Source organism: Haliotis rufescens, unplaced genomic scaffold (assembly GCF_023055435.1).
Source record: "Haliotis rufescens isolate VD_foot unplaced genomic scaffold, xgHalRufe1.0.p SCAF_104, whole genome shotgun sequence".
Lineage (NCBI taxonomy): Eukaryota > Metazoa > Mollusca > Gastropoda > Lepetellida > Haliotidae > Haliotis > Haliotis rufescens.
Window position 1 is genome coordinate 345,940 of NW_025963785.1, and position 25,397 is coordinate 371,336.

Genomic DNA, 25,397 nt, shown 5'->3' on the forward strand with positions numbered 1-25,397 from the left:
ATAACTCCATGCTTAACAACACACATGTATATACCCATACATACCTTATATACTTCAATAATACATAACACATAGAGGTGACCCGTGAAGATCGGGGTTAGAATAGGTCTTCAGCAACCGTTGTCGTAAGGGGCAACTAACAGGATCGGGTGGTCACACTCACTGACTTGGTTGATGCATGTCATCGTATCTCAATTGTGTGGATCGATGCTTATGATATCAATCACTCATTTGTCCGGTCCAGGCTTGATTATTTACAGACCGACATCATGTAGCGGGAATATTGCCGAGTGCGGCGTTAAGCAACAATCAAACAAACAAACAAATAGAGGTTATCATGCGAGTAAGTGTCCATATTTAAAACAGCACATTAGTCTGTCATAAAGACCATGAAACAAATATATCCAATAGAACACATGCAAGTTTATAATATTTGGCAAGTCTAGATGACTGCGAAATCAGGCTCCTTTTCATTATATTTTATTAGGATAATTTACCAACTGTTGTTTTTCTCTAAAATACTTTCATTTCAGAGACTAGCTGTTGGTCTACAAATGTATCAACACCTACCTTTCGGCCACAAACGAAACATCTTCAACTCCAATTTCCTGAAAGAAAAAACATGAATTGATCAATAGTCATAAAATAAGAAAATGCAGATGATTATTATTTTCAAGATTATAGTCATACACTGCTTTTGTTTATATTTGTCAGGCTGTTGTATACTTTCGCAACAGTTTGATCAAAAGTAGCACCACAAAGTTGTTTACAAGATCAGATCAAATTAATGGGTAATTTCTGAATCATAGCAAGTACGACACTGCAGCATGTCCATCATAAGAAGATGATCATCACATCACAATAATAAAGCTGTCTTCATAATAGAGCATTGATAACAAAAATAATACACTCAATGTAAGAGAATCAGTAGATACTGGCCATGACCTATATGGACAAAAGTCCATTAAATACACCTGTACGATTATGTACATACTGTAACCTAAACAAAGTCAGAGATCGGTATCATTTCACCTTTATACTCCATCCTTAAAAAACAATCAAAAGCAATGTATACAAATTAAATATGTAATTCGTCCTTTAATCCAACAATTTAATCGCCTTAAGGCAACCACAAATTATCAAGATTTAAAATATGCAATGTTATAATTTCAAATATGGCTTAAAGAGCAGAAATGTGAATGAAAAGAAATGTGAATCTATTTGTGAAATGCTCATGTATAGTATGCACTTCATATCTATGGCCTTTCATACAATAAACACTTGAATTGAATATTCACACTGAAACAACATGTTTCTAATATTATTCAAAATCAATTTATCACCGCACTTAACAAATATGCATAAATGTGGCACTGCGCCGTTAGCTTGTGGTGCCAATGTGACTGTGCACAAGGTGGTTATTGCTTGAAGCATTCATACAATCAACAGTCCAGTTGCTTGTCCGATCAGCCAAAGACAGCTGGAATAGCTGTACCGGGCTGAGCCAGGAAAGATTGGTTTTTCTAAAGTCTACCCAAGCAAAGCTGTGGTGGGGCCGTGTATATGCTCTTCAGTGTCTGTATAATGTCATTTTAGTAAGTTAAATAACCAAATTAAATAAACTCAGATTATTAGCTTCATTGAAGTTGTCACGAGACCCCTGACAATGTATTTCCGTGAAAGACAAATTGGCTTTAATTGGTTTAGTAACCAGCATCTAGTCAGGACTAGTGACTCCCTAAGTTAATGTCCAATATGGAGATAGACATAGATTTACCAATCATTACATTTGATTCTTGCATGTGACCACCCCCAACCAAATGTTGTATGTTCTAGTCATGACGAGACAGGATTTCGATATTTTGGACCCCTCCCTTTAAAAAATGTTGGAACCGCCCTTGCCCTACACTCCCACAATTTGCATACAAAAGGAAGTGTTTGTCGCCAGAGGCCACACAGCAGAACTCACGCCATACGACGTCGACCTATAGACAGTCGCGTCTTGAAGAAAAGAGTTTTACATGGCTCCATTAAAGTGATATAATACCATGTCAACTTGGTGTTGGTAGAACGTCCAATATGTCAGTGACACGGGCATGGTACATACAGATCTAGATGTAAAATCGTAGCCATGTACTGCCCAGCTTTTCGACATCTACTGGTTCCTTTGTATTGGGGATCATTAGACGTGGAAATGTAGTACAGTGCGCAGCTGTTAAAGACCAAGTCTGTGACATTGAAGCTATGTACGAACGAATCCAGTCAACCAAGACTCGTAATCAGAGCGAACGCTGGTTTCGACACTACGATAAGCAGATCCTGACACAACTAAGGAAGGTAAATGATCATAGCATTACCTTACCTACGACCCCTGGGTCACCCGTGACTCCGTTAAAGTGAGAACAGTGGACAATGATGCATATCTCCAAAGGGCTTTACCAGGCGTTTCACAGAACGGAATAGCCACCTTGATCCGTGTATATCCGTGTATGAATGTGTAATATCAACACTAAACAGCGAACTGAACAGTAAATATGGCATCGCCGAGTTTTTAATCCGGGCACTTGCAATATCGCGCGTGAGAAATTTCCATAAAGATCGGGTTACACGCCTCCTTTTCGTATTAAATTATCCTTTAACGGATGAGGGAATCATACACTTGTTTAATTCAAACTAAAATGCCGGGCCAAAGAAAGTATACGTCCATGTTTGAGAGTGGCTAAATTTCAATAAACGATGGTAATTAGATGGTGATGTAATTTATACAGGTAATAATAGTCGTGTTTTGAACCTTAAGTTTGCAGTGTTTCGCCGACTGTTTTCAGTCTAGTAACGTTTTAATAACGTTTGTAAGTTGTTGGTGGGTTTGTTTTTTTTTATCTCGGGGCCATAAAAATATATTTAGGCCGAATAAAAAGGCTATATTTGTTTTAGTATGTGGTAAACCAAAAAGAAAGGCATATACAAACTATCAACCTTTTTAATATATATTTAACAACAATTTCCGAAAGCTTTCCCCGTTTCTTGAATTATGCAGACCTATTCTGCCAAACTAAGTCTGATACACCTTCGATCAAACTGCAACCAACACGTGACACAAACACATACAAAAAAACCAACTTGTTTACTTCATACATATTATTGCAAGACGTAAAGTTCGCTTCGCTTCTGACAAGCGTTAAAAATATTGAGCTCGGAAGGGTCATGACGTTGTCAATTAACCCGAACACATGTCAAAACGTACCGTGCCGAACACCTGCACATGTTTAATATTATAAAGAATGTAAAGTGCCATAGCTACGTCACAGTAAGACACTGGTGTTGACTATAGTAGACTATTGACAAGGTAGACACAATTTATGGATGACAACTTCTTTAATACTGTAAAGGCGACGTTTCGGTATAGATCCTCATGTCAACTTCTAAGTAATGCCTATCAAACAATTTATGGTAGATTATTCTTTTGATAATGTAGTAGTAGTTTCTCCTGATTCCCGATGGTTAATTCTAACTCGATCGCAGAATGACAAGGGTGACGCCATGTTTGTAAACGCTGAAAGTAGTCCCTACTTGACCTTTGATATTTGCATCTCTATCCGCATATGACCCCAACGGATATCGTTTTAATCCTGATTTATCCTGCCGAGAAACCTACCCATTATGTGGGTTTAGTCATCATGGGACCAGGTATTTGGAACTTCAAACCGTTTTTTTTTGCGCCAGGAAAAGCAATGGTTGTATAATAATGGCTTTCGTTCAAATAGTAGAAAACTGTTTCAAGGAAACCTCTGAAATCAGCTCTTTAGCCACATTTTAGCCTTACTTCTACCTATGGAGTTGCGGTGAGTCCCAAACATGCACGCATTGGAAACGTGCACATTCATGAACACATCTCATATATTTAAAACGATTTCCGAAAGTTGTGCCCATTTCCTTAATTATGCAGACCTATTCTGCAAAACTAGGTCTTATACACCTTCGATCAAAATCTACTACGACCAACTCGTGACACAAACACACCCAAAAGAACTTGTTTACTTCATACATGTTACATACGAGCGTTACAAACCTTGAGCACTGGGTTTATTGACGTTGTCCATTAACCAGCACGCATGTCAGAGCATGCCGAGCCGAACACCTGCACGTAGTCACACTTACAATAGAAAATCCCGAGTCTAAGGTTCTTAGTGAACAAGATTGAACTGTTTCATTGGCATTTTTAGAAGATGGCAAGTAACAGTATAGACAAGATATTTAATAGAAGTTGTCATCCATGACATATCTTGTCTTTACTATGAATAAAACTGAACAAATATTAAGGTTGTGAGCAGAATATTTCGGGAACAAAGCATATTGCAAATATATTTAATTTGAATTAAAACAGATGGCAGTTATATTTTTTAATTGAAAATTATGTCATGTTATATGTGTATTCAATATGTAACCCGCCTGTTATATATGTTCCAGATGTAACCTGCATGTTATATGTGTGTTCTAGATGTAACCTGCTTGTTACACGTGTTCAACATGTAACCTGCATGTTATATATGTGTTCTAGAGGTAACCTGCATGTTACACGTGTTCAACATGTAACCTGCTTGTTATATATGTGTTCAACATGTAACCTGCTTGTTATATATGTGTTCTAGAGGTAACCTGCTTGTTATATATGTGTTCTAGAGGTAACCTGCATGTTACACGTGTTCAACATGTAACCTGCTTGTTATATATGTGTTCAACATGTAACCTGCATGTTATATATGTGTTCTAGATGTAACCTGCATGTTACATGTGTGTTCTAGATGTAACCTGCATGTTACACGTGTTCAATATGTAACCTGCATGTTACATGTGTGTTTAATATGTAACCTGCATGTTACATGTGTGTTCAATATGTAACCTGCATGTTACATGTGTGTTCAATATGTAACCTGCATGTTACATGTGTGTTTAATATGTAACCTGCATGTTACATGTGTGTTTAATATGTAACCTGCATGTTACATGTGTGTTCAATATGTAACCTGCATGTTACACGTGTTCAATATGTAACCTGCATGTTACACGTGTTCAATATGTAACCTGCATGTTACATGTGTTCTAGATGTAACCTGCATGTCACATGTGTGTTCAATATGTAACCTGCTTGTTATATGTGTTCTAGATGTAACCTGCATGTTATATGTGTTCTAGATGTAACCTGCATGTTACATGTGTTCTAGATGTAACCTGCATGTTACATGTGTGTTCAATATGTAACCTGCTTGTTATATGTGTTCAAGATGTAACCTGCATGTTATATGTGTTCTAGATGTAACCTGCATGTTACATGTGTTCTAGATGTAACCTGCATGTCACATGTGTGTTCAATATGTAACCTTCTTGTTATATGTGTTCAATATGTAACCTGCATGTTACATGTGTGTTCAATATGTAACCTGCATGTTACACGTGTTCAACATGTAACCTGCTTGTTATATATGTGTTCAACATGTAACCTGCATGTTATATATGTGTTCTAGATGTAACCTGCATGTTACATGTGTGTTCTAGATGTAACCTGCATGTTACACGTGTTCAATATGTAACCTGCATGTTACATGTGTGTTTAATATGTAACCTGCATGTTACATGTGTGTTCAATATGTAACCTGCATGTTACATGTGTGTTCAATATGTAACCTGCATGTTACATGTGTGTTTAATATGTAACCTGCATGTTACATGTGTGTTTAATATGTAACCTGCATGTTACATGTGTGTTCAATATGTAACCTGCATGTTACACGTGTTCAATATGTAACCTGCATGTTACACGTGTTCAATATGTAACCTGCATGTTACATGTGTTCTAGATGTAACCTGCATGTCACATGTGTGTTCAATATGTAACCTGCTTGTTATATGTGTTCTAGATGTAACCTGCATGTTATATGTGTTCTAGATGTAACCTGCATGTTACATGTGTTCTAGATGTAACCTGCATGTTACATGTGTGTTCAATATGTAACCTGCTTGTTATATGTGTTCAAGATGTAACCTGCATGTTATATGTGTTCTAGATGTAACCTGCATGTTACATGTGTTCTAGATGTAACCTGCATGTCACATGTGTGTTCAATATGTAACCTTCTTGTTATATGTGTTCAATATGTAACCTGCATGTTACATGTGTGTTCAATATGTAACCTGCATGTTACACGTGTTCAATATGTAACCTGCATGTTACACGTGTTCAATATGTAACCTGCATGTTACATGTGTTCTAGATGTAGCCTACATGTTACATGTGTGTTCAATATGTAACCTGCATGTTACATGTGTGTTCAATATGTAACCTGCATGTTACATGTGTGTTCAATATGTAACCTGCTTGTTATATGTGTTCAAGATGTAACCTGCATGTTACATGTGTGTTCAATCACAGGAGTCCGTATCTAAAAATAGACGCCCTCATGCATATTCCTGACCATCTCAACACGCCAGCCCGAAGGGCGTGGAGATGGTCATGAATATGCATGAGGCCGTCTATTTTTAGATACGGACTCCTGTGGTTCAATATGTAACCTGCATGTTACATGTGTGTTCAATATGTAACCTGCATGTTACATGTGTTCAAAATGCAACCCACGAGCCTGGGTATGGTATGGTGTTGACATATTAAGAAGATCCGACTTAGAATTGGTCCTAAGTAACCTACGCTCGTCGTAAGAGACGACAAACGGGATCGGGTGGTCCGGCTCGCATAGATTGATGCACATGATGTCAATCACTGGACTGTTTGGTCGAGACTTGATTATTTACAGACTGTCGTCATATAGCTGGACTATTGCTGTAAGCGGCGTTAAACAACACAGAAAAGGAAACGTGCAGTAACACATTTGCATATCGTGTGCATATGTCATTGTATCTGCGTAGGCAATACATGTATAGTGGAAATAATGAAAGCGAACAATTAATGCACGAAGACATAGATATTCAAATGAGAATTCGCATTTTGAAACATAATAGGATATATCAACCTTCCCCAACCACAACACTCTACAACCCAGTAGAGGGCGGTCGGGTAGCCTTGTGGTTAAAGCGTTCGCTCGTCGCCGTAGACCCGGGTTCGATTCCCGACATGGGTACCATGAGTGGAGCCCATTTTTGGTGTCCCCCGCCGTGATATTGCTGGAATGTTGCTAAAGGCGACGTAAAACCATACTCACTCACTCACTACAACCCACTCGAGCGCACCAAATCCTTACCACACCCGAGGCTTGTGGCACGGGCTTTCGATGCTGTACAGAGTTATATGCGACTGCCGGTGTAGTAGGCTGAAACGACTCCCCCTAAATTTGACTCTAGAATCATATGGGTCTAGGCTCAAATTACTCTAGAGTTATATGGGCCTAGGCTCACATGCCTCCCCTAGCCAGGCTCAAAACATTCCCTCTAGGCTCAGCTAACTCCCCTACTGGGACCAAATGACTCCCCTTGTTTTGAAATAAAATGATTACAGAAAAGATCAAACATGTCTTGTATTATAAAGGTTTTCAACCCCTCTTCCTTATTTTCTATTCTGAAATGTCAGGTTAAGAACGATCCCAAATATTGTGTGTTAGATGTTTTAGTACCAGTTATTTTATTACAGTTTTATATTTAACTTTATTTGGAAAAACTCAAGGTGCCTCTCTCAGATCACTATACTTTTCTTAACCCTGTGTCCTTCATCCAGTTCTTGAGTATCAGGCTTAAACGACACCCCTTATTCTATATCCTTTTCTTGAGTATGGGGATATAACTGATCGTATTATTTGGGAGGGGGGGGGGGGGGGGGGGGGGGGGGGGGGGACTACAGAGGAGGGTCAACAAGAATGTTGCTGGGTATTTATTGTATGGCCGATATTTAATTAATACCAATGCATTCAGAGTTCGTAAACAAACTTTTAAATGGTTGAATATTTATTTTCGTATTACAAATATACAGTTATATAAATATCCTTGTATTATCCATAATGTTAGTTTGGCTATAGACGCCTTGAGGGACAGGTCAGGGGATACCATGTTAATACACATTACGTGTTCTTCGGTGTCTATAAGCGTGTGTTGGCAATAATGAAATAATGAGGATGTGTGTGTGTGTGTGTGTGTGTGTGGGGGGGGGGGGGGGGGGGGGTTATTGACAAATACAATACTGGACACTCTTCTAGGCACGCTCCCCAAACTAACCTCAACAAGACATCGGCATCAGGCGCAATGGTAAATACTTGTGAATACTAGTTATATTGATTGCATAACTACACCCATTTTAATTTTTCACGACCTGCTCCGGAATGCACGGACGAACGCACGGATGGACGGTTTTGCGGGGATGACAATCATAACCAGCCTGTGCTTTTAACTGTCAATGTTTCACAGCTTAGTAAGTGAGTGAGTTGGGTTTAACGCTGCTTTCACTTCGTGTCAGCTGAATGTGGGAGGAAAGCCCGAAGTTAACCACTTCGGTGAAACCCACGAGCGCGGGTATGGTGCTGACATACCTAGAAACATAATCGGGGCGAACAGGGATTCGAACCCACAATCATTGGTTTCTGGCGTACCCAAGGGACGCAACTCTGCACAGCGAATCGCGAGAGAGAGAGAGAGAGAGAGAGAGAAAGAGAAAGAGTGAGAGGAAAAGAGTGTGTCAGAGCGTGTGAGTAAGTGAGAGTGATTGTAAGTGTGAGTGTAAGTGAGAGTGTAAGCTAGAGTGTGAGAGTAAGTGTAAGTGTGAGTGTGAGAGTGAGTGTGAGAGTGTAAGTGTAAGTGTGAGTGTGAGTGTGAGTGTGAGTGTGAGTGTGAGTGTGAGAGTGAGAGTGTGAGTGTTAGTGTGAGTGTGAGTGTGAGAGTGTGAGTGTGAGTGTGAGTGTAAGTGTAAGTGTGAGTGTGAGTGTGAGAGTGTGAGTGTGAGTGTGAGTGTGAGTGTGAGAGTGTGAGTGTAAGTGTGAGTGTAAGTGTGAGTGTGAGTGTGAGAGTGTGAGTGTGAGTGTGAGAGTGTGAGTGTGTAAGAGTAGAGTGTGAGTGTGAGTGAGAGTGTGAATGTGAATTTGTGAGTGTAAGTGTGAGAGTGTGAGTGTGTGCGTGTGCGTGACGAGCGAACGCTTTAACCACAAGGCTACCCGACCGCCCCGAGAGAGTGTTAGTGTGTGTGTGAGCGTGTGAGAGTGAGAGTGTGAGAGTGAGTGTGAGTGTGTGCGTTTGTCCGTTTGAGTGTGTGACAGTGTGAGTGTGTGAGTGTATGAGAGTGTGAGTGTGTGAGAGTGTGAGAATGTGAGAGTGTGAGGATGTGAGTGTATGAGAGTGTGAGTGTGTGAGAGTGTGAGAATGTGAGAGTGTGAGGATGTGAGTGTGTGAGAGTGTGAGTGTGTGAGAGTGAGAATGTGAGTGTGTGAGAAGATGAGTGTGTGTGAGCGTGTGAGAGTGTGAGTTTGTGAGTGTGAGTGTGTGAAAGTGTGAGAGTGTCAGTGTGTGTGTGTGAGTGTGTGAGAGCGTGAGTTAGCGTTTGGGTGAGAGATGCCTTGGGTACATTGACCTCGTGTTCCGCCCCGTCGAGTTACCGTTCTTGAAGAGCAACATCAAGATCCTATTTAAACAGGACAATGCAAGACCTTACACAGTTCGTATTGTAAATATTTCTGGCCATGAACAACGTCAATGTTTTGCCATGGCGAGCCCTGTCACCAGACATGTCGCTCATAGAACATCATTGGGATCTTCTTGACCAGAACATCTAACGCCGTCCTCCATGAACAGGAAACAGATGGTACAAGCACTGGGAGAGGAATAGGTGACAATTACTGCTGACGTCATTAAACGAACTCTGTCCATGTGCATTCCTGATGAACTTTGTCGGACATCATGCTGCGCACACCTGGAGGCCATACATATTAGTTTGACTCACTGACATTCAGTAAGAGGCGGACCATGGGGGCGTTGTTTGGTTGAGTCATGTGTTGTTTTTTTTCAATGTCAGGGGCTGAGATTTGTTTTTACGGCACATTTCTAATTCAACCTATGGAAAGAATGTTAAAATTCTCTCACTGTACATTAAAACATAATAACTGTACAGATATAGATGATTTTGAAACAGAACACGGCCTTCATATCACCCCATGGGTATTTTGAATGGAATCGCCTCCCTTTTAGTCTCAAAAAAGCTGCAAAGGCATTTCTGCTTACCATTTCAGAGACCATTTCAGAGGCAATAAGAACAGCCTCTACGCTGTGAAATCGGCCATTCACCCCTAGCGCTGTGTTTGATTGGTAATGGTGACGCATGGTGGTCAATAGCGTGCTTATCACAGTTAATATCGCGCCACATTAAATTCTTTCTTGTTCATTGTCACAACATATGCATCAACATGTTGTTTTTTATCATTTAAAAAAAATGATCGTCATACTTTCTTACGATCGTCAGTTAATCCCACAAACGTAACACGCAAATCGCATAAGTTGTTTGTCGATCGAGAGAATAAATGAATGTGTTTGTATCACTGTTGATATTAAAGTCCACCTCGCCTCTCCGCTTAACATGTTGTTTCCAGGGAACGTCCACAAGAGCATTGCTATACATAAATCCGACTGACTATAGAGTTACTTCTGTCCCAGGTAGCCAATATTCTCCTGCCTCAGTTTATTATACTTCACTTAATGCACTTGCCCGTCTTACTGCAATATCTTATTCAAAGCAGCAGGGAAATTACACGATTTGATTTAAGACACTCTCATAGATAAGAAGTTCCTTTTATAACGGGATCCAGAGTTAATGTATAGACATGATTGAAAGATAGCTTTCATTTAGTTGGAGCGTGGTTGTGTTGGCAGTTGCCGTGTTACCATATGCTGGACATGTTCTCTAAAGAATAAATAAAATACAGGCTTAAATATAATTTCTTTACAAGTCTCTCTCTGTACATGAAGTCAGGGCAGTTGGTAAAGGGTAGGCCCTGGCATTGTTAAGCTGTCACATACAAGTCACATACGTCATGCTCAGGTGGACTATTGTTACAGTTAAGATAGTGCAACATATTAACGTGCAATTCGAACTCTTAATGTTTTCCGTAATTATCCTGGATGACTTAAATGCATTACTAATTTCCGGCTCTCCTTACACGACAACACATACTGTTCATAGTGCCGTAGCCAGCCGGGTGGCAGGAATAGAAAACAGTTTTATTTGAATCAAGTTGGGGACAAGTGATACTTGTACAAATATTTGTGTGGTGTCACCCTGTGCAAGTGACTTGGTTCAAAAGATCCTCTGTGGGTAGCCGAAATGTGAGGTGGATGCAGAAAAAACCTCCAGCGCACGTAGGCAGCTTGGCTTGTATATTGCCCAGGGAGTTGAGAATGACATCTGGAATGCATAAGGATCCTCTGGTTTGGGAACAAATAAACCTCATTTGAACAGACACTAGTATCTTGGTAGGTGCGGTTTATAGATGTATTATATAATATATAAAAGAGAGAATCATTGCAAGCAACTGACACTAATAAAATACACAGACGAATTCCAAACTTTTAAGTTTGCAGTAGTGACACCTCAGGAGGAGTGGTGGTATAGCCTTGTTGGTAAAGCCTCGGTTCAAATCCCATTACTGTCCTCTGTCGTGGTGTTATTCAAATGATAATAAAAGCGGCGTTAATCCATACAAGATATGTTTAGAGCTGAACATGTTTAGGAATGTGTTTGAATCCTGAACGGAATACACTTTTGGCGTGTTCTATCTAAACACGTTCAGGGTCTAAAGACACGAAACGAGCCATCATCGTCCCACAGCCTAAACACCACCTAAACACACCATCCCCATAATCTAAACATGCTGAGAATTTAAACACGTTCAAATATGTTAAAGAATTTTATAAAAGGGCATAGAATTGGGGATTAAGTCAAATATGGATAATATGTAGTATAATATGTATTGAAATTAGACGTGCAAATCTGATTCACAGGCACTTGCGGAACACATGATTATGTCAACAGGACTTGCAACGAACTTCATAGGATATTAACATGAACATGTACAATAGGTACACAATATATGGGACACGGAAGTTGTTTAGGGTTGGATTTTATATAGCAGAGTTATTAAAATCCCTCGCTCCTGAAAATAGCATTCAATACTGTATTTTTGTAGATTACACGGAAGTTGTCGCCGAGGCGACATATCGCCTTCTATCTATTTTTAAGTTACAGCCATGATGCATAAGTACCAGACCGGATGTCGGCATTTCCACAGTACTTGACATCATAATGGCTTCTAGAATAAAGATATACTTTCAAACTCAAAATGTTGGATTGAAAATTACAATTATGTAGGCCATTATTTCTAAAATATATAATGAACCATTGATAGTGTGGGTAAAGTTTTACATCTATTAATTATTGTTTTTATTTCTAACGTCTTAAGCCACTTGGTAATGTACTTAATGAAGAGCTTCTGCCAGACAAGTGCCACTGAAAAGAAACCATGGTATTCACATGGATCATCGACTTCAAAAATGTTCCCAATCACCTTCAAGTATTATCCGCTACTGTTGTGCTATAGGTTCATGGCATATATGAATATTATCTTTGAGTCAACCGATCGAGACGAGATTGTCGGATATTGCGGTGAGTTAATATGTTTTTCGCCGCTTTTAGCAATATTCCAGCAGTACCAAGGGGGATACCAGAAACAAACCCGGGCTATATCCCCCGGTCGGACATTAGAGTTAATCGAGCACAGGCAATATAGCACAACACACTACATATGTGCACGATGTAAATTGCGATCCCAGATATAGTGTTTGCACATCCCTATAACGCAACGGTTAATTGGAAAATTGTGAGTACATTTGAACTTGCAAAGAGTGAGGACCACACAAGATAAACAACTTAAATATACTAATCCAAACGTCCATGACATAAATTTAAGGGCAAAAGAAAGTATACCGAGTTTGTCTTTTATGCAACTGAAAATTGAAAGAAATGTTGCTAAATTTGATTAGGCCTATTAAACCATCGCTCATTTCTGCAATGTAAAAAAAAGTAATCTGTCGCTGGGTATTTTTGTGTAAAAATAAATTGGTTCAACGAAGACTTGAGTATGATATAAATCTGCAACCACGTGACCCCTACCATGTTTAAAATGTTGTAAATGTATTCCGAAGAAATCAAATTATTGTTTTTTTAAGATGGGATGCCTGAGATACCCATCAGCAGTTATGTATTAAGTGGGTTTTTTCTTTTTTTAAATTTTATATAAAATTAAATTTTTAAAAATAGAACCATCCAGAATTATTCTTTGGGTGCTGACTAAGCGCCAGTAAGTTCATTTTTGGATATGATATCGCTATATGCAGATATTTTCAATTGAAAATCGAACACATGATAAATTCAGCTGAGAGGTATAATGTTTTTGCCCCTCACTTTACTGATCCAAACACACATGGACATATTTGATTTCTCAAGTGGTTATGAAAGTACCACCTATGAAAAAGCTCAGAACAATTAATTTGCTCCTCGACCGAGACACCACCACACCCTTTACATACACGTTTTCCACTGAATATTCCCAGCGTCAAGCACCCTAGTACCCACCTCCTTGTGTAGTGTACTTTAATGGCACAAACCACTCCGCAACAATACAATCTAGTCCTTGAACCCAGTAGGAGGGACCCTACCTTATAGTTATTAGATAGTGTAATAGTTCACTGTCGGGGAGTTTTATGTGAAGTGTAATCTTTCACAATGTTAAGGACATGTACACAGTAATTGAAAGTGAGTGAGTTGGTATAGGTGTAGCAATATTTCAGTAATATCACGGCGGGGGACACCATCCTACCAGAAATGGGCTCCACACATTCTACCCATAACGGGAATCGAACAGGGGCCTTCGGCGTGACGAGCGAACACTTTAACCTCTAGGCTACTCCACCGCCCCTTTGAAACGTCAAAAAACAAAGTAAATGGTCACATATATATAAAGGACCAATAAAGGTTGTATTTCTTTCGTCGTTTAAGACAATTTCGAGATAACCCTACCATCACGTCAATGTTTCATGTAACATTTGAGGCGGTCGGGTAGCCTAGTGGTTAAAGCGTTCGCTCGTCACGCCGAATACCCGGGTTCTATTCCCGACATGGCTACAATGTGTGAAGCCCATTTCTGGTGTCCCCCGCCGTGATATTGCTGGATTATTGCTAAAAGCGGCGTAAAACCAAACTCACTCACTCATATAACATTTATTTTAAGTATTCTGGCTTTAAAATTCACCAGCTGGTTCGGAAAAATGTCTGTCCGCAACAAAAACAAACCGTTCAAAATCTGTAACACAGCGAATAAAACCATTGACATCTCTCCCCAGGACATCGGCAGTATTAAAAAATAGCAAATAGGTAATAAAGCAAATAAAATATTACGCGAAATCTCACATGTTTTACATCCGGGGTATCAACTTCTTCCTTCTGGCCGCCGACTTGTTGAGAACAAACAGGGCCCGGAGTCCATAAATACCATCTAGTGCCAGGTTTTATGATAAGTTTTGTGATAAGTACTAGTAATTGTTATGAATTTGTGTGGCGCAGTCGTCTCAGGTGCCGCGATTCGCTGTGCAGAGTTGCGTCCCTTGGGCACGCCAGAAACCTATGATTGTGGCCTCGAATCCTGGTTCGCTCCGATTATGTTTCTAGGTTTGTCAGCACCATACCCCCGTGCTCGTGGGTTTCATCGAAGTGATAAACGTCTGAGACCTGCATCACTTCGGGCTTTCCTCCCACATTAAGCTGACACGCCGTGATTCAACTTGAATACTGTTAAAAGCGGCGTTAAACCAACTCACTCACTATATTTTCTTGTCTTATCTTATAATTTGGACATCAGTACCAGCTGTCTCCCTGCATACATGCATTATATCACCATTGATGTTTATAAATGTGAGACACGGTTTTTAATGACTCAGAGTTCTTGATACGCCAAATTACTTATTTATCTTCAAGAAAATGTAATAAGCTTAAACTGATAAGACTGCAAGGCCATGTGTCTGTACTGGTTATGTTATGTAAATATCGTGAAGGTTATTACATTTCAGAGCGTTTTAATTTATCAGGTTCGAGCAAGATATATTGCATTTCCCACTCTCGAGACGAGAAAGCGTAATGGTGAAATCCACACCGGGTTCATCTCTGTGTACTACATCCACCTATAACGGGCTGTTAATTACTTACTGCACGACTGAGCTAAATACTGTTACCTAACCCACACGTGGTTGACCCCTCTCCCCTTACGATGTACCTGCCCGAGCCACGTGACAGGTCGGTATAGACTGTAGATGTGGAACCGTGACAGTACGGGTCATTATAGATTGTAGATGTAAAACCGTGGCGGTACAGGTCATTATAGGCTAGATGTAGAACCGTATCAGTACAGGTCATTATAGACTGTAGATGTAGTACCGTGGCAGCACGGGTCATCATAGATTGTAGATGTGGAACCGTGACAGTACGGGTCATCATAGATTGTAGATGTAAAACCGTGGCGGTACAGGTCATTATAGGCTAGATGTAGAACCGTATCAGTACAGGTCATTATAGACTGTAGATGTAGTACCGTGGCAGCACGGGTCATCATAGATTGTAGATGTGGAACCGTGACAGTACGGGTCATCATAGATTGTAGATGTAAAACCGTGGCGGTACAGGTCGTTATAGACTGTAGATGTGGAACCGTGACAGTACGGGTCATCATAGATTGTAGATGTAAAACCGTGGCGGTACAGGTCGGTATAGACTGTAGATGTGGAACCGTGACAGTACGGGTCATCATAGATTGTAGATGTAAAACCGTGGCAGTACAGGTCGTTATAGACTGTAGATGTGGAACCGTGACAGTACGGGTCATCATAGATTGTAGATGTAAAACCGTGGCAGTACAGGTCGTTATAGACTGTAGATGTGGAACCGTGACAGTACGGGTCATTATAGATTGTAGATGTAAAACCGTGGCGGTACAGGTCATTATAGGCTAGATGTAGAACCGTATCAGTACAGGTCATTATAGACTGTAGATGTAGTACCGTGGCAGCACGGGTCATCATAGATTGTAGATGTGGAACCGTGACAGTACGGGTCATCATAGATTGTAGATGTAAAACCGTGGCGGTACAGGTCATTATAGGCTAGATGTAGAACCGTATCAGTACAGGTCATTATAGACTGTAGATGTAGTACCGTGGCAGCACGGGTCATCATAGATTGTAGATGTGGAACCGTGACAGTACGGGTCATCATAGATTGTAGATGTAAAACCGTGGCGGTACAGGTCGTTATAGACTGTAGATGTGGAACCGTGACAGTACGGGTCATCATAGATTGTAGATGTAAAACCGTGGCGGTACAGGTCGGTATAGACTGTAGATGTGGAACCGTGACAGTACGGGTCATCATAGATTGTAGATGTAAAACCGTGGCAGTACAGGTCGTTATAGACTGTAGATGTGGAACCGTGACAGTACGGGTCATCATAGATTGTAGATGTAAAACCGTGGCAGTACAGGTCGTTATAGACTGTAGATGTGGAACCGTGACAGTACGGGTCATCATAGATTGTAGATGTAAAACCGTGGCGGTACAGGTCATTATAGGCTAGATGTAGAACCGTATCAGTACAGGTCATTATAGACTGTAGATGTAGTACCGTGGCAGCACGGGTCATCATAGATTGTAGATGTGGAACCGTGACAGTACGGGTCATCATAGATTGTAGATGTAAAACCGTGGCGGTACAGGTCGTTATAGACTGTAGATGTGGAACCGTGACAGTACGGGTCATCATAGATTGTAGATGTAAAACCGTGGCGGTACAGGTCGGTATAGACTGTAGATGTGGAACCGTGACAGTACGGGTCATCATAGATTGTAGATGTAAAACCGTGGCAGTACAGGTCGTTATAGACTGTAGATGTGGAACCGTGACAGTACGGGTCATCATAGATTGTAGATGTAAAACCGTGGCAGTACAGGTCGTTATAGACTGTAGATGTGGAACCGTGACAGTACGGGTCATCATAGATTGTAGATGTGGAACCGTGGCAGTACAGGTCGGTATAGACTGTATATGTGGAACCGTGACAGTACAGGTCATCATAGATTGTAGATGTAATCGTGTCAGTACAGGTCGTTATAGACTGTAGATGTGGAACCGTGACAGTACGGGTCATTATAGGCCAGATGTAGAACCGTATTAGTACATGTCGTTATAGACTGTAGATGTAAAACCGTGGCGGTACAGGTCGGTATAGACTGTAGATGTGGAACCGTGACAGTACGGGTCATCATAGATTGTAGATGTAAAACCGTGGCGGTACAGGTCATTATAGGCTAGATGTAGAACCGTATCAGTACATGTCGTTATAGACTGTAGATGTGGAACCGTGACAGTACAGGTCATCATAGATTGTAGATGTAGAACCGTGGCGGTACAGGTCATTATAGGCTAGATGTAGAACCGTATCAGTACAGGTAATTATAGACTAGCTGTAGAACCGTATTAGTACATGTCGTTATAGACTGTAGATGTAGAACCGTGGCGGTACAGGTCATTATAGACTGTAGATGTAGTACCGTGGCGGTACAGGTCATTATAGACTGTAGCTGTAGAACCGTGGCGGTACAGGTCATTATAGACTGTAGATGTAGTACCGTGGCAGTACAGGTCATTATAGACTGTAGATGTAGAACCGTGGCGGTACAGGTCATTATAGACTGTAGATGTAGTACCGTGGCAGCACGGGTCATTATAGACTGTAGATGTAGAACCGTGGCGGTACAGGTCATTATAGACTGCAGATGTAGTACCGTGGCAGTACAGGTCATTATAGACTGTAGATGTAGAACCGTGGCGGTACAGGTCATTATAGACTGCAGATGTAGTACCGTGGCAGTACAGGTCATTATAGACTGTAGATGTAGAACCGTGGCGGTACAGGTCATTATAGACTGTAGATGTAGTACCGTGGCAGTACAGGTCATTATAGACTGTAGATGTAGAACCGTGGCGGTACAGGTCATTATAGACTGTAGATGTAGTACCGTGGCAGTACAGGTCATTATAGACTGTAGATGTAGAACCGTGGCGGTACAGGTCATTATAGACTGTAGATGTAGTACCGTGGCAGCACGGGTCGTTATAGACTGTAGATGTAGTTACTTAGAATGATGCCTGATAGATACGCATATCAGTGTTAAACAATGTTAAAGGTACTTGCCGATAATGGTAAAAATAATTGGGTTTCAGATGTGAGAAATCTATTATGTGTTTGTGGCTTTTCATATGTATGGGTTTCCCTTGATGTATTCATTTATGCAAAGACAAAAGGATATATTTTGTCAACAGTGGCACAAAAGTATATCTGAATCACTTTATCTTATCAATTATAGCAAAGCAAAATCATTGTTACAAACTGAAAGATATTTAACTTGTTTAAACGATAAAAGTTTAATCAGAGCTCATTGTAAACTTAGAACTTCATTGCACAATTTTAATGTAAATGTATGTCGCAGGTCCAAAGACGGTGATATTGTGAACTCTATTTGTACAAACTGTTGACCCGGAGAAGTAGAGAATGAATACCATGTCTTACTTATATGTGAAACGTCTCCCGATTTAAGGTATATATTTCTCCCCATGTTGCAAGGTGTTTTTATAGACCGTCAGCTAATGATAAATCTGCTAAACTCTATAAATCTTGATATGATCCATGTTATTTCTGTATTTTTAAAACATGTCTTTATAATGAGGAATGTATAATTTGATTTTTAAATCTTATCACGTATATCACGTGACAAATGTTGATATCCAATCTGCATTGTAATATGGGCCTTAATGCCTAATTAACTGAATGTACAGTCTGTCTGTCTATTACTCGTGAGGGGCGGTCGGGTAGCCTAGTGGTTAAAGCGTTCGCTCGTCACGCCGAAGACCTGGGTTCGATTCCCGACATGGGTACAATGTGTGAAGCCCATTTCTGGTGTCCTTCGCCGTGATATTGCTGGAATATTGCTAAAAGTGGCGTAAAACCATACTCACTCACTCACTACTACTCGTGATTAGCGAATCCTTGTATGTGTCAAATGATTTCAACATATTTATTCAGTTCATAAGGAATGGGGTTTGGACACAACTTTTCACAACTTAGGGAGCTCTCTCCGATATGTGCCAATGGGAACTTCGCCTTGATAAACGGCGTTTACATAAATTCATGACTCCATGCTTCCTGTAATATATAAATGCAAGATTATTTGAAATTCGATCGAAAGATAAACATGTTAATTAACCTATACATTACAGATGCCACCAAAAGTCTTATCATATTTCAATATTAACCGCCCATCCTGTCTTTCCTAAACAAACATTTATCTTAGCTGTCAAGACCCCGCACTACACACAAACACACTCCGCACTCCATACATATGACATACGTTTAAGCAAATATAGGCATGTTCATTGTCAACACACATAGGCACAAGGGTAAACGTGCTACGCAGCCTCTGCCAATTGGAAATAAGGGGCCGATTATTTAATATGCGGGGGGTGAGGGATAAATTTAAAGAATATTATCTGTTACCGAACTAATGTGTCCTCAGATCCCCCGACTTTATCCCCAACCCTAAAAACAAACCAACAAAAAACAACAACACAAAAACAAACAAACAACAACATAAATGATTCACTATATGCTGGATGTCCTGAAACTTAATGTGTTGTTTATGATAAAAACCCAATTGTTTGGCTGACTGAAAACATATTTTCTTCGAAACAAAGATCCCTTGCTGGGCCCACGCCCCTCCTCTCCCCTTAAACTTGTCTCAGTGAGTTATGATCCCCACAGATATGAGACCTACACAACTTACTGCAGAGTAGCTACGATCATACTTGTACAATTTCTTCTTATATAAATCTTTCAAGTGAAGTGTAGAGGTAAGTCTGGAGTGAGTAGAGTCGGGGCCGCTTCCAGGACATATTCCGGCAATATGGCAACGGGGACACCACAAGTTGTACACAGTGCACACTGGTGGGGAATCGAACATCTATATTGTACATGGCGTCTCCTCTAGCCTTCAAGATATAGTCTTTTTCAAATAATGTCATTCTGTGCTCGAAAAATCTCTTCCCATCTCTCAGAAACATTACCTAAACATGTGCTGTGAGGTAGTCTGATGGTTAAAGCGTTCGCTCGTCACGCCAAAGACCCGGGTTCGATTCCCGACATGAGTACAATTTGTGAAGCCCATTTCTGGTGTCCCCCGCCGTGATATTGTAACATTGCTAAAAGCGGCGTAAAACAATACTCACTCACTCATTCATATGTCGGAGATAGTACGCTTATGCATTCACTTGGCTGTTGAAATACATCAAATTGTATAAGTTCTTAAAGCGGTTATTTATTTCAGCATGAGGGAACAAGTATTCTCCCAACGCTGCAAGTGATTTATCCTATGTTTATCTGAACACAAACAACACTAAGGGCGTCCCCAGTGAGCGTTGTTGCCTTCTGTATACAAATGCAACATAAAACCAGCTCAAGCATATGGAACAGTTTGACCTGACGTGTTCTCAATGGGCCTATTGGTCTCTAACACAGATCACACTATCAACCAAACAGACATATACATACAAACAAACAAATGCAGAACAAACGCCTGCTTTCAAAGAATGCAAGTTATAATGCTACACCTTTATACTGGCCTGTCGTGATATTGTCTGACGAGAAAGAAGTTTGCATTGTTTATTGAAGCGGTTCCTGGGTTCTGATCTAGATCAGTCTCTCAGTTCTCCTACGTTTAAATGTATCGGGGTATCTAGACTTAACTATGAGAGGAATGTTCAGACATATTTTAATCTCAATAATATATAGGACATTGTACAACGAACACGGATATAACGTACTGACTATATTAAAAGTCACGAACGCTGTACGATATAGTATCATAGCAAATTTTCACGCGAGTAACGCGTTCTGTATAACGACAACAGCGAACTGATTGTTCACCCCAAACAGACCTGTATATCAAACATTATTTAAAAAAAAATACAATTGGCTCTACCCCCGTGTGTAGTTTAATAAAGTATAGTTGGCCCTGAACAATTAAAGTTAAAACTCGAGCACGCTAGCTTACAAATGGTTTTGTCGCTTTCATTGATAGAAATGTAATATAATTGGATTCAGTAGCCATAGTGTTGTTTGAATGTTTTTAATCAAACATGTTAGAACTGCAAATTTGGCCGAACCTAGGCCCCTTTATGTAAATGTTTACTCTGGAGTTATCATGAAGGGGAATTACAGTCTATGGTGTTAGTCATTTCAGTCTTGAACTACGAGTGAGTGAGTGAGTTGGGTTTAACGCCGCTTTGAACAGCCTTATGTGGGAGGAGAGCCCGAAGTGATAAAGGTTCCAGACGTCTACCATTTTGGTGAAATCCACGAGCACGTGTATGGTGCTGACAAATATGGAAACGTAATCGGTTCGAACAGGGATTCGAAACCAAGAGTTTCTGGCGTGTCCGAGGGACGCAACTTTGCACAGCGAACTGCGACGCTGGGTCCCCCGTGTACCCTGAGAACCACGAGGTGTGGATGAAAAGTTCTGAGCCTAACTATGATTGTCTGCGTTGATGAAGTTGGTTGCTGATTATTTTTCAACTTAATCTCCTCCGATGTCCACAGTTTCTTGTCAACGATGCTAATGTGCCTAGGTCTCACTGGCTTCCCCCTAACGGTATAAAAAGTCATCCACAGCAGAAATGCATGCTGATTGCGGACAGTTCTTTCTTCATGTTTGGCAAGAGGTGGAAATCTGACGGTGTAAAATCTGGCGAATACGGATGATGTTCAATGACTTCAAAGCTACATTCTTACATTGCAGCCAGATTTGTGCACAGATCCATTGTCCTTTTGGAACAATATACCTTTTAGACTTGTTATCCTCACATAGTTGCCTAAGCAGATTTACATAATAAAGGAATCCCAGAAAACCGAAGCCATCTTCTTGCCTCCCCCTCCTCCTCCTCCTCCTTCTTCTTCTTCTCCTTCTTCGGAGACGGTAGATAACTCCTCTGCTTTGACTGTTTCGTCTCTGGCTAATAATGTTAACCAAAGACTCGTCCATGGTTACCAATCGCCCAACACAACCAGCTGGGTCTCCTTCTAAACGACGTAAATTCTAACGAGAGATGATGATCCTGGAATGTTCAGAAGCCTTGGAACCCATCGCACTGACACCTTTGTCATGCCCAGGACAATCCTCAGAATGTCATCAACCCTCCCATTCTAGAAGCCTACTGTACTGGCTCTGTGACGTGTGTCGTCGATCGTCCATAACCATATCACGCATTTTATCAACATTTTACTTAATGGTGGCAGTTGGAGGTCTTCCTCATCTTGGATCATCTTCGAGTCTCTCTTTTCCCGTCTTAATCTTAACAATGGCAAAGGAAGGAGCATCATATCCTGAAGTTGACACCATGTCCGCATGGATGGTTGTTGGGATTGACCTTACAGTTGTACGTACCTGATGACAAATTCTGTCCAGTTCCATCAACAGAGAACATCTAGTGACTTTGATGCCCTCAGAAATATGCTGCATGAATGTGTATATGGTTCAAATGCAGCATGTAGGCATGGAACGCATTGTACTTTGTACATGCAAACAGTTAAGGGTGTACTATACATCCAAGGTAGCTAGACCGTATACAGACACTCCTCATAGTATGAGCTTAGCTCTACATCACAAATATAAAATTAGGACATAATGGGGCTGTGTTAGTTAAAAAAGCAGGATATTTTCTCTCGGGTAACTCGACATCGTGTGAATCTGGAATCTCATCTGCACTGTAGCATACATATGCTACTTCCTCTATTTTACTTTAGTTTCAAGTTGTCTGTAACTAAACATTAAATACCATCGAGGTAAGATTTGCAAGTTATCTGAATCCAACAGAAAAGAATATGTAATCAAAACGGATGTGATTGGCACCAACAAGAAGCCAACAAGCAGCCACCTCAGCTCTTCCAAGTCTCTCTATGTGTGTGTGTGTGTGTGTGTGTGTGTGTGTGTGTGTGTGTGTGTGTGTGTGTGTGTGTGTGTGTGTGTGTGTGTGTGTGTGTGTGTGTGTGTGCTTGTACTAGTCCGGACTGAAGCCGATTTTAAAGTACTAGCCCACTGGGATACCATGGCTCAGTTTAACATGAATACCCCACTCAGACCATGCTTGCCGTAAATGGCGACTATGCTTGACGTATGACGCGAGTAACAGGTCGGATGGTCAGACTAGCTGACTTGGTTGACGCATGTCAGCGATCCCAATTGCGTGGTTCGATGCTGATGAAATTAATCACTGGATGGTCTGGCTCAGACTCGATTATTCACAGACCGCCGTCATATAGCTGGAATATTGCTGAGGGCGGCGTTAAACAGCGAACCAACCAACCCACCCCACTCAGACACAGTATACTGACTCCTAGCCGACGAGTCCTTGTTTTTCCCCCTTAAAGCCGAGCGCCAGACAGAGTAACAACAAGTACCATCTTTTAACGTCTTTTGGTATGACGTGGCCCGTGATCGAACCCCGGACCTTCCGCTCTCCTTGGCGAACGCTCTACCACTAGACCACAGAGAGGGCCATTAATCTTTGGAGTCGTAGCCGTAAGATATCGTATCGTACGTGTCATCGAATGCTTAGAAAATCTAACTATATGTATCTAGCTGCGTTGTTTTTGCACAAAGTGATCGTTGCACAACTGCTATCGTAATTGTTATATACTGCTTAAAATAAGTCATGTTATGACAGATTTACTGTAGTTATAGGAAAGTATCGGACATCCTTACACTTCTTTTGAATAGTATACTTTGACATGGACGTAGCGCTACGATCACTTTGTGAAACGGGATCCTTGTGTTTGACATCGTGGCGTGCAACTACATACAACACTATCACCATCACCTAAAACAGAAGTTTACTTACCACCACTGAGCCCGGGGGTGCGCTCTGGGCTACCCGGGGTGTGCGGCGGTACTCCGGTCTGGTCGTAGAGTTTTGGGGTACTTGTCTGGAGTAGTCTGGTCGTGAAGGAAGTGGAGCTTTAGGGAGACGCCATTCTCTTGGGGAACGGGACTCGCACGTTGTCCGTACGTTCCACTGAGCTCTGTATATAGCTTCCTGCAACGTCGTGAACGTATCCAGCTCCCGCCCGACCACATCACGGACTACAATCCGAGGCAGACGAAAATTAGAGTCTGTAACATTACTTCCCTTTAGTTCCATGGTTTCAATCTGTTTTCGTCTTTCTGGCGTATAAATTGACGTGGTTCCTCGGTCAAACACGTCCCGTCGCTCATCCCGATGGTGTCTTCCCGTTGGTATAATGGTGTACTCCAGCCCTCTGTCCCTTCTCACCCCGCTAGGACACACATCCGACCCCCACCCCGATCTCTCTCTGCTGCTAGGATACACATCCGACCCCCACACGGTCCTCTCTGTCTCTGTAAAGGTAACTCCTCTCTTGATCCTGTCCTGGTACCTCGCCAGGATGTCACTCCCTCCCCCCTGAGCACTTTCCTCCGTCGACCCCCTTACCCCCAAGGACGCCATCCCCACCCTCAGCACAACAACGCTGTGGTGTGTTGGCTTGCAGGGTAATCCCTACATAATCTGTACAGAGTGCCTCGATCTTACTTTCTCTATCTGTGATGAGTGGATCGTCTTTGCCTCGGCCCACTATACGTTCAAGTAGTGTCTGTCTAACCTGTGTCATACACGGCATGAACTGTAGCAACAACCTTACAGCTGACTTATAAAGTGTCGGTACGGGCAAATTAGTCTTACCTCTGTAGAGTTAAAGAGTCGCTGGATTAAAGTAATGATGTTGGTTCAATTTAAGTTCAGGGTTGTATGCATACATGTTTTACGGATTATATCTTTCAAAGATTGAATCCAAGCGTCTTTAATGTTGTCGTTGTCATTAAGATATTGTGTTACAATCTAGGGAGAATTCCCTGAACGCGCGCGGGTCATTCAGTGTACATGGTGGCTCGAGTTGTAGACCCACTGAACGTCATGACACGTGCTCTAATGTAACCATGGCAACGGGTGTGGCTTCTCTCGGGACTGACTAACCTCAACGTTTTCGCTCCCTGCATTGTCTTCAAATAGAAGTAGGTAGCATATTGGTGAGTGCGTTAGCTGGTTAACTTGGTACGTGGGTTCGATTCCAGACATGATAAACGTTTGCATGTGAAGCCAGTTATGTTTGTACATCCCCCACCGATACAAAACTTGAATACCAGGATATTATTTTTTTCATTCACGAATATAGATAATATAGTTACCTAATAT

At 41.2% G+C, this 25,397-nt stretch overlaps 1 protein-coding gene across 2 annotated transcripts in view; it reads right to left on the reverse strand.

Moving 5' to 3' along the window:
• The window catches only part of LOC124131614, a 73,846-nt gene extending 49,042 nt beyond the window's left edge, over nt 1-24,804 (reverse strand). For both annotated transcript variants that reach the window (XM_048391996.1, XM_046494993.2), the window contains exons 1-2: nt 24,027-24,804; nt 571-608 (exon numbers count right to left, since the gene is read on the reverse strand). In XM_048391996.1, coding sequence (XP_048247953.1) covers nt 571-608; nt 24,027-24,653 — 665 coding nt within the window. In that variant the 5' untranslated portion in view covers nt 24,654-24,804. The remainder of the gene's footprint in view (nt 1-570; nt 609-24,026) is intronic.
• Nucleotides 24,805-25,397: the final 593 nt, after the last annotated feature.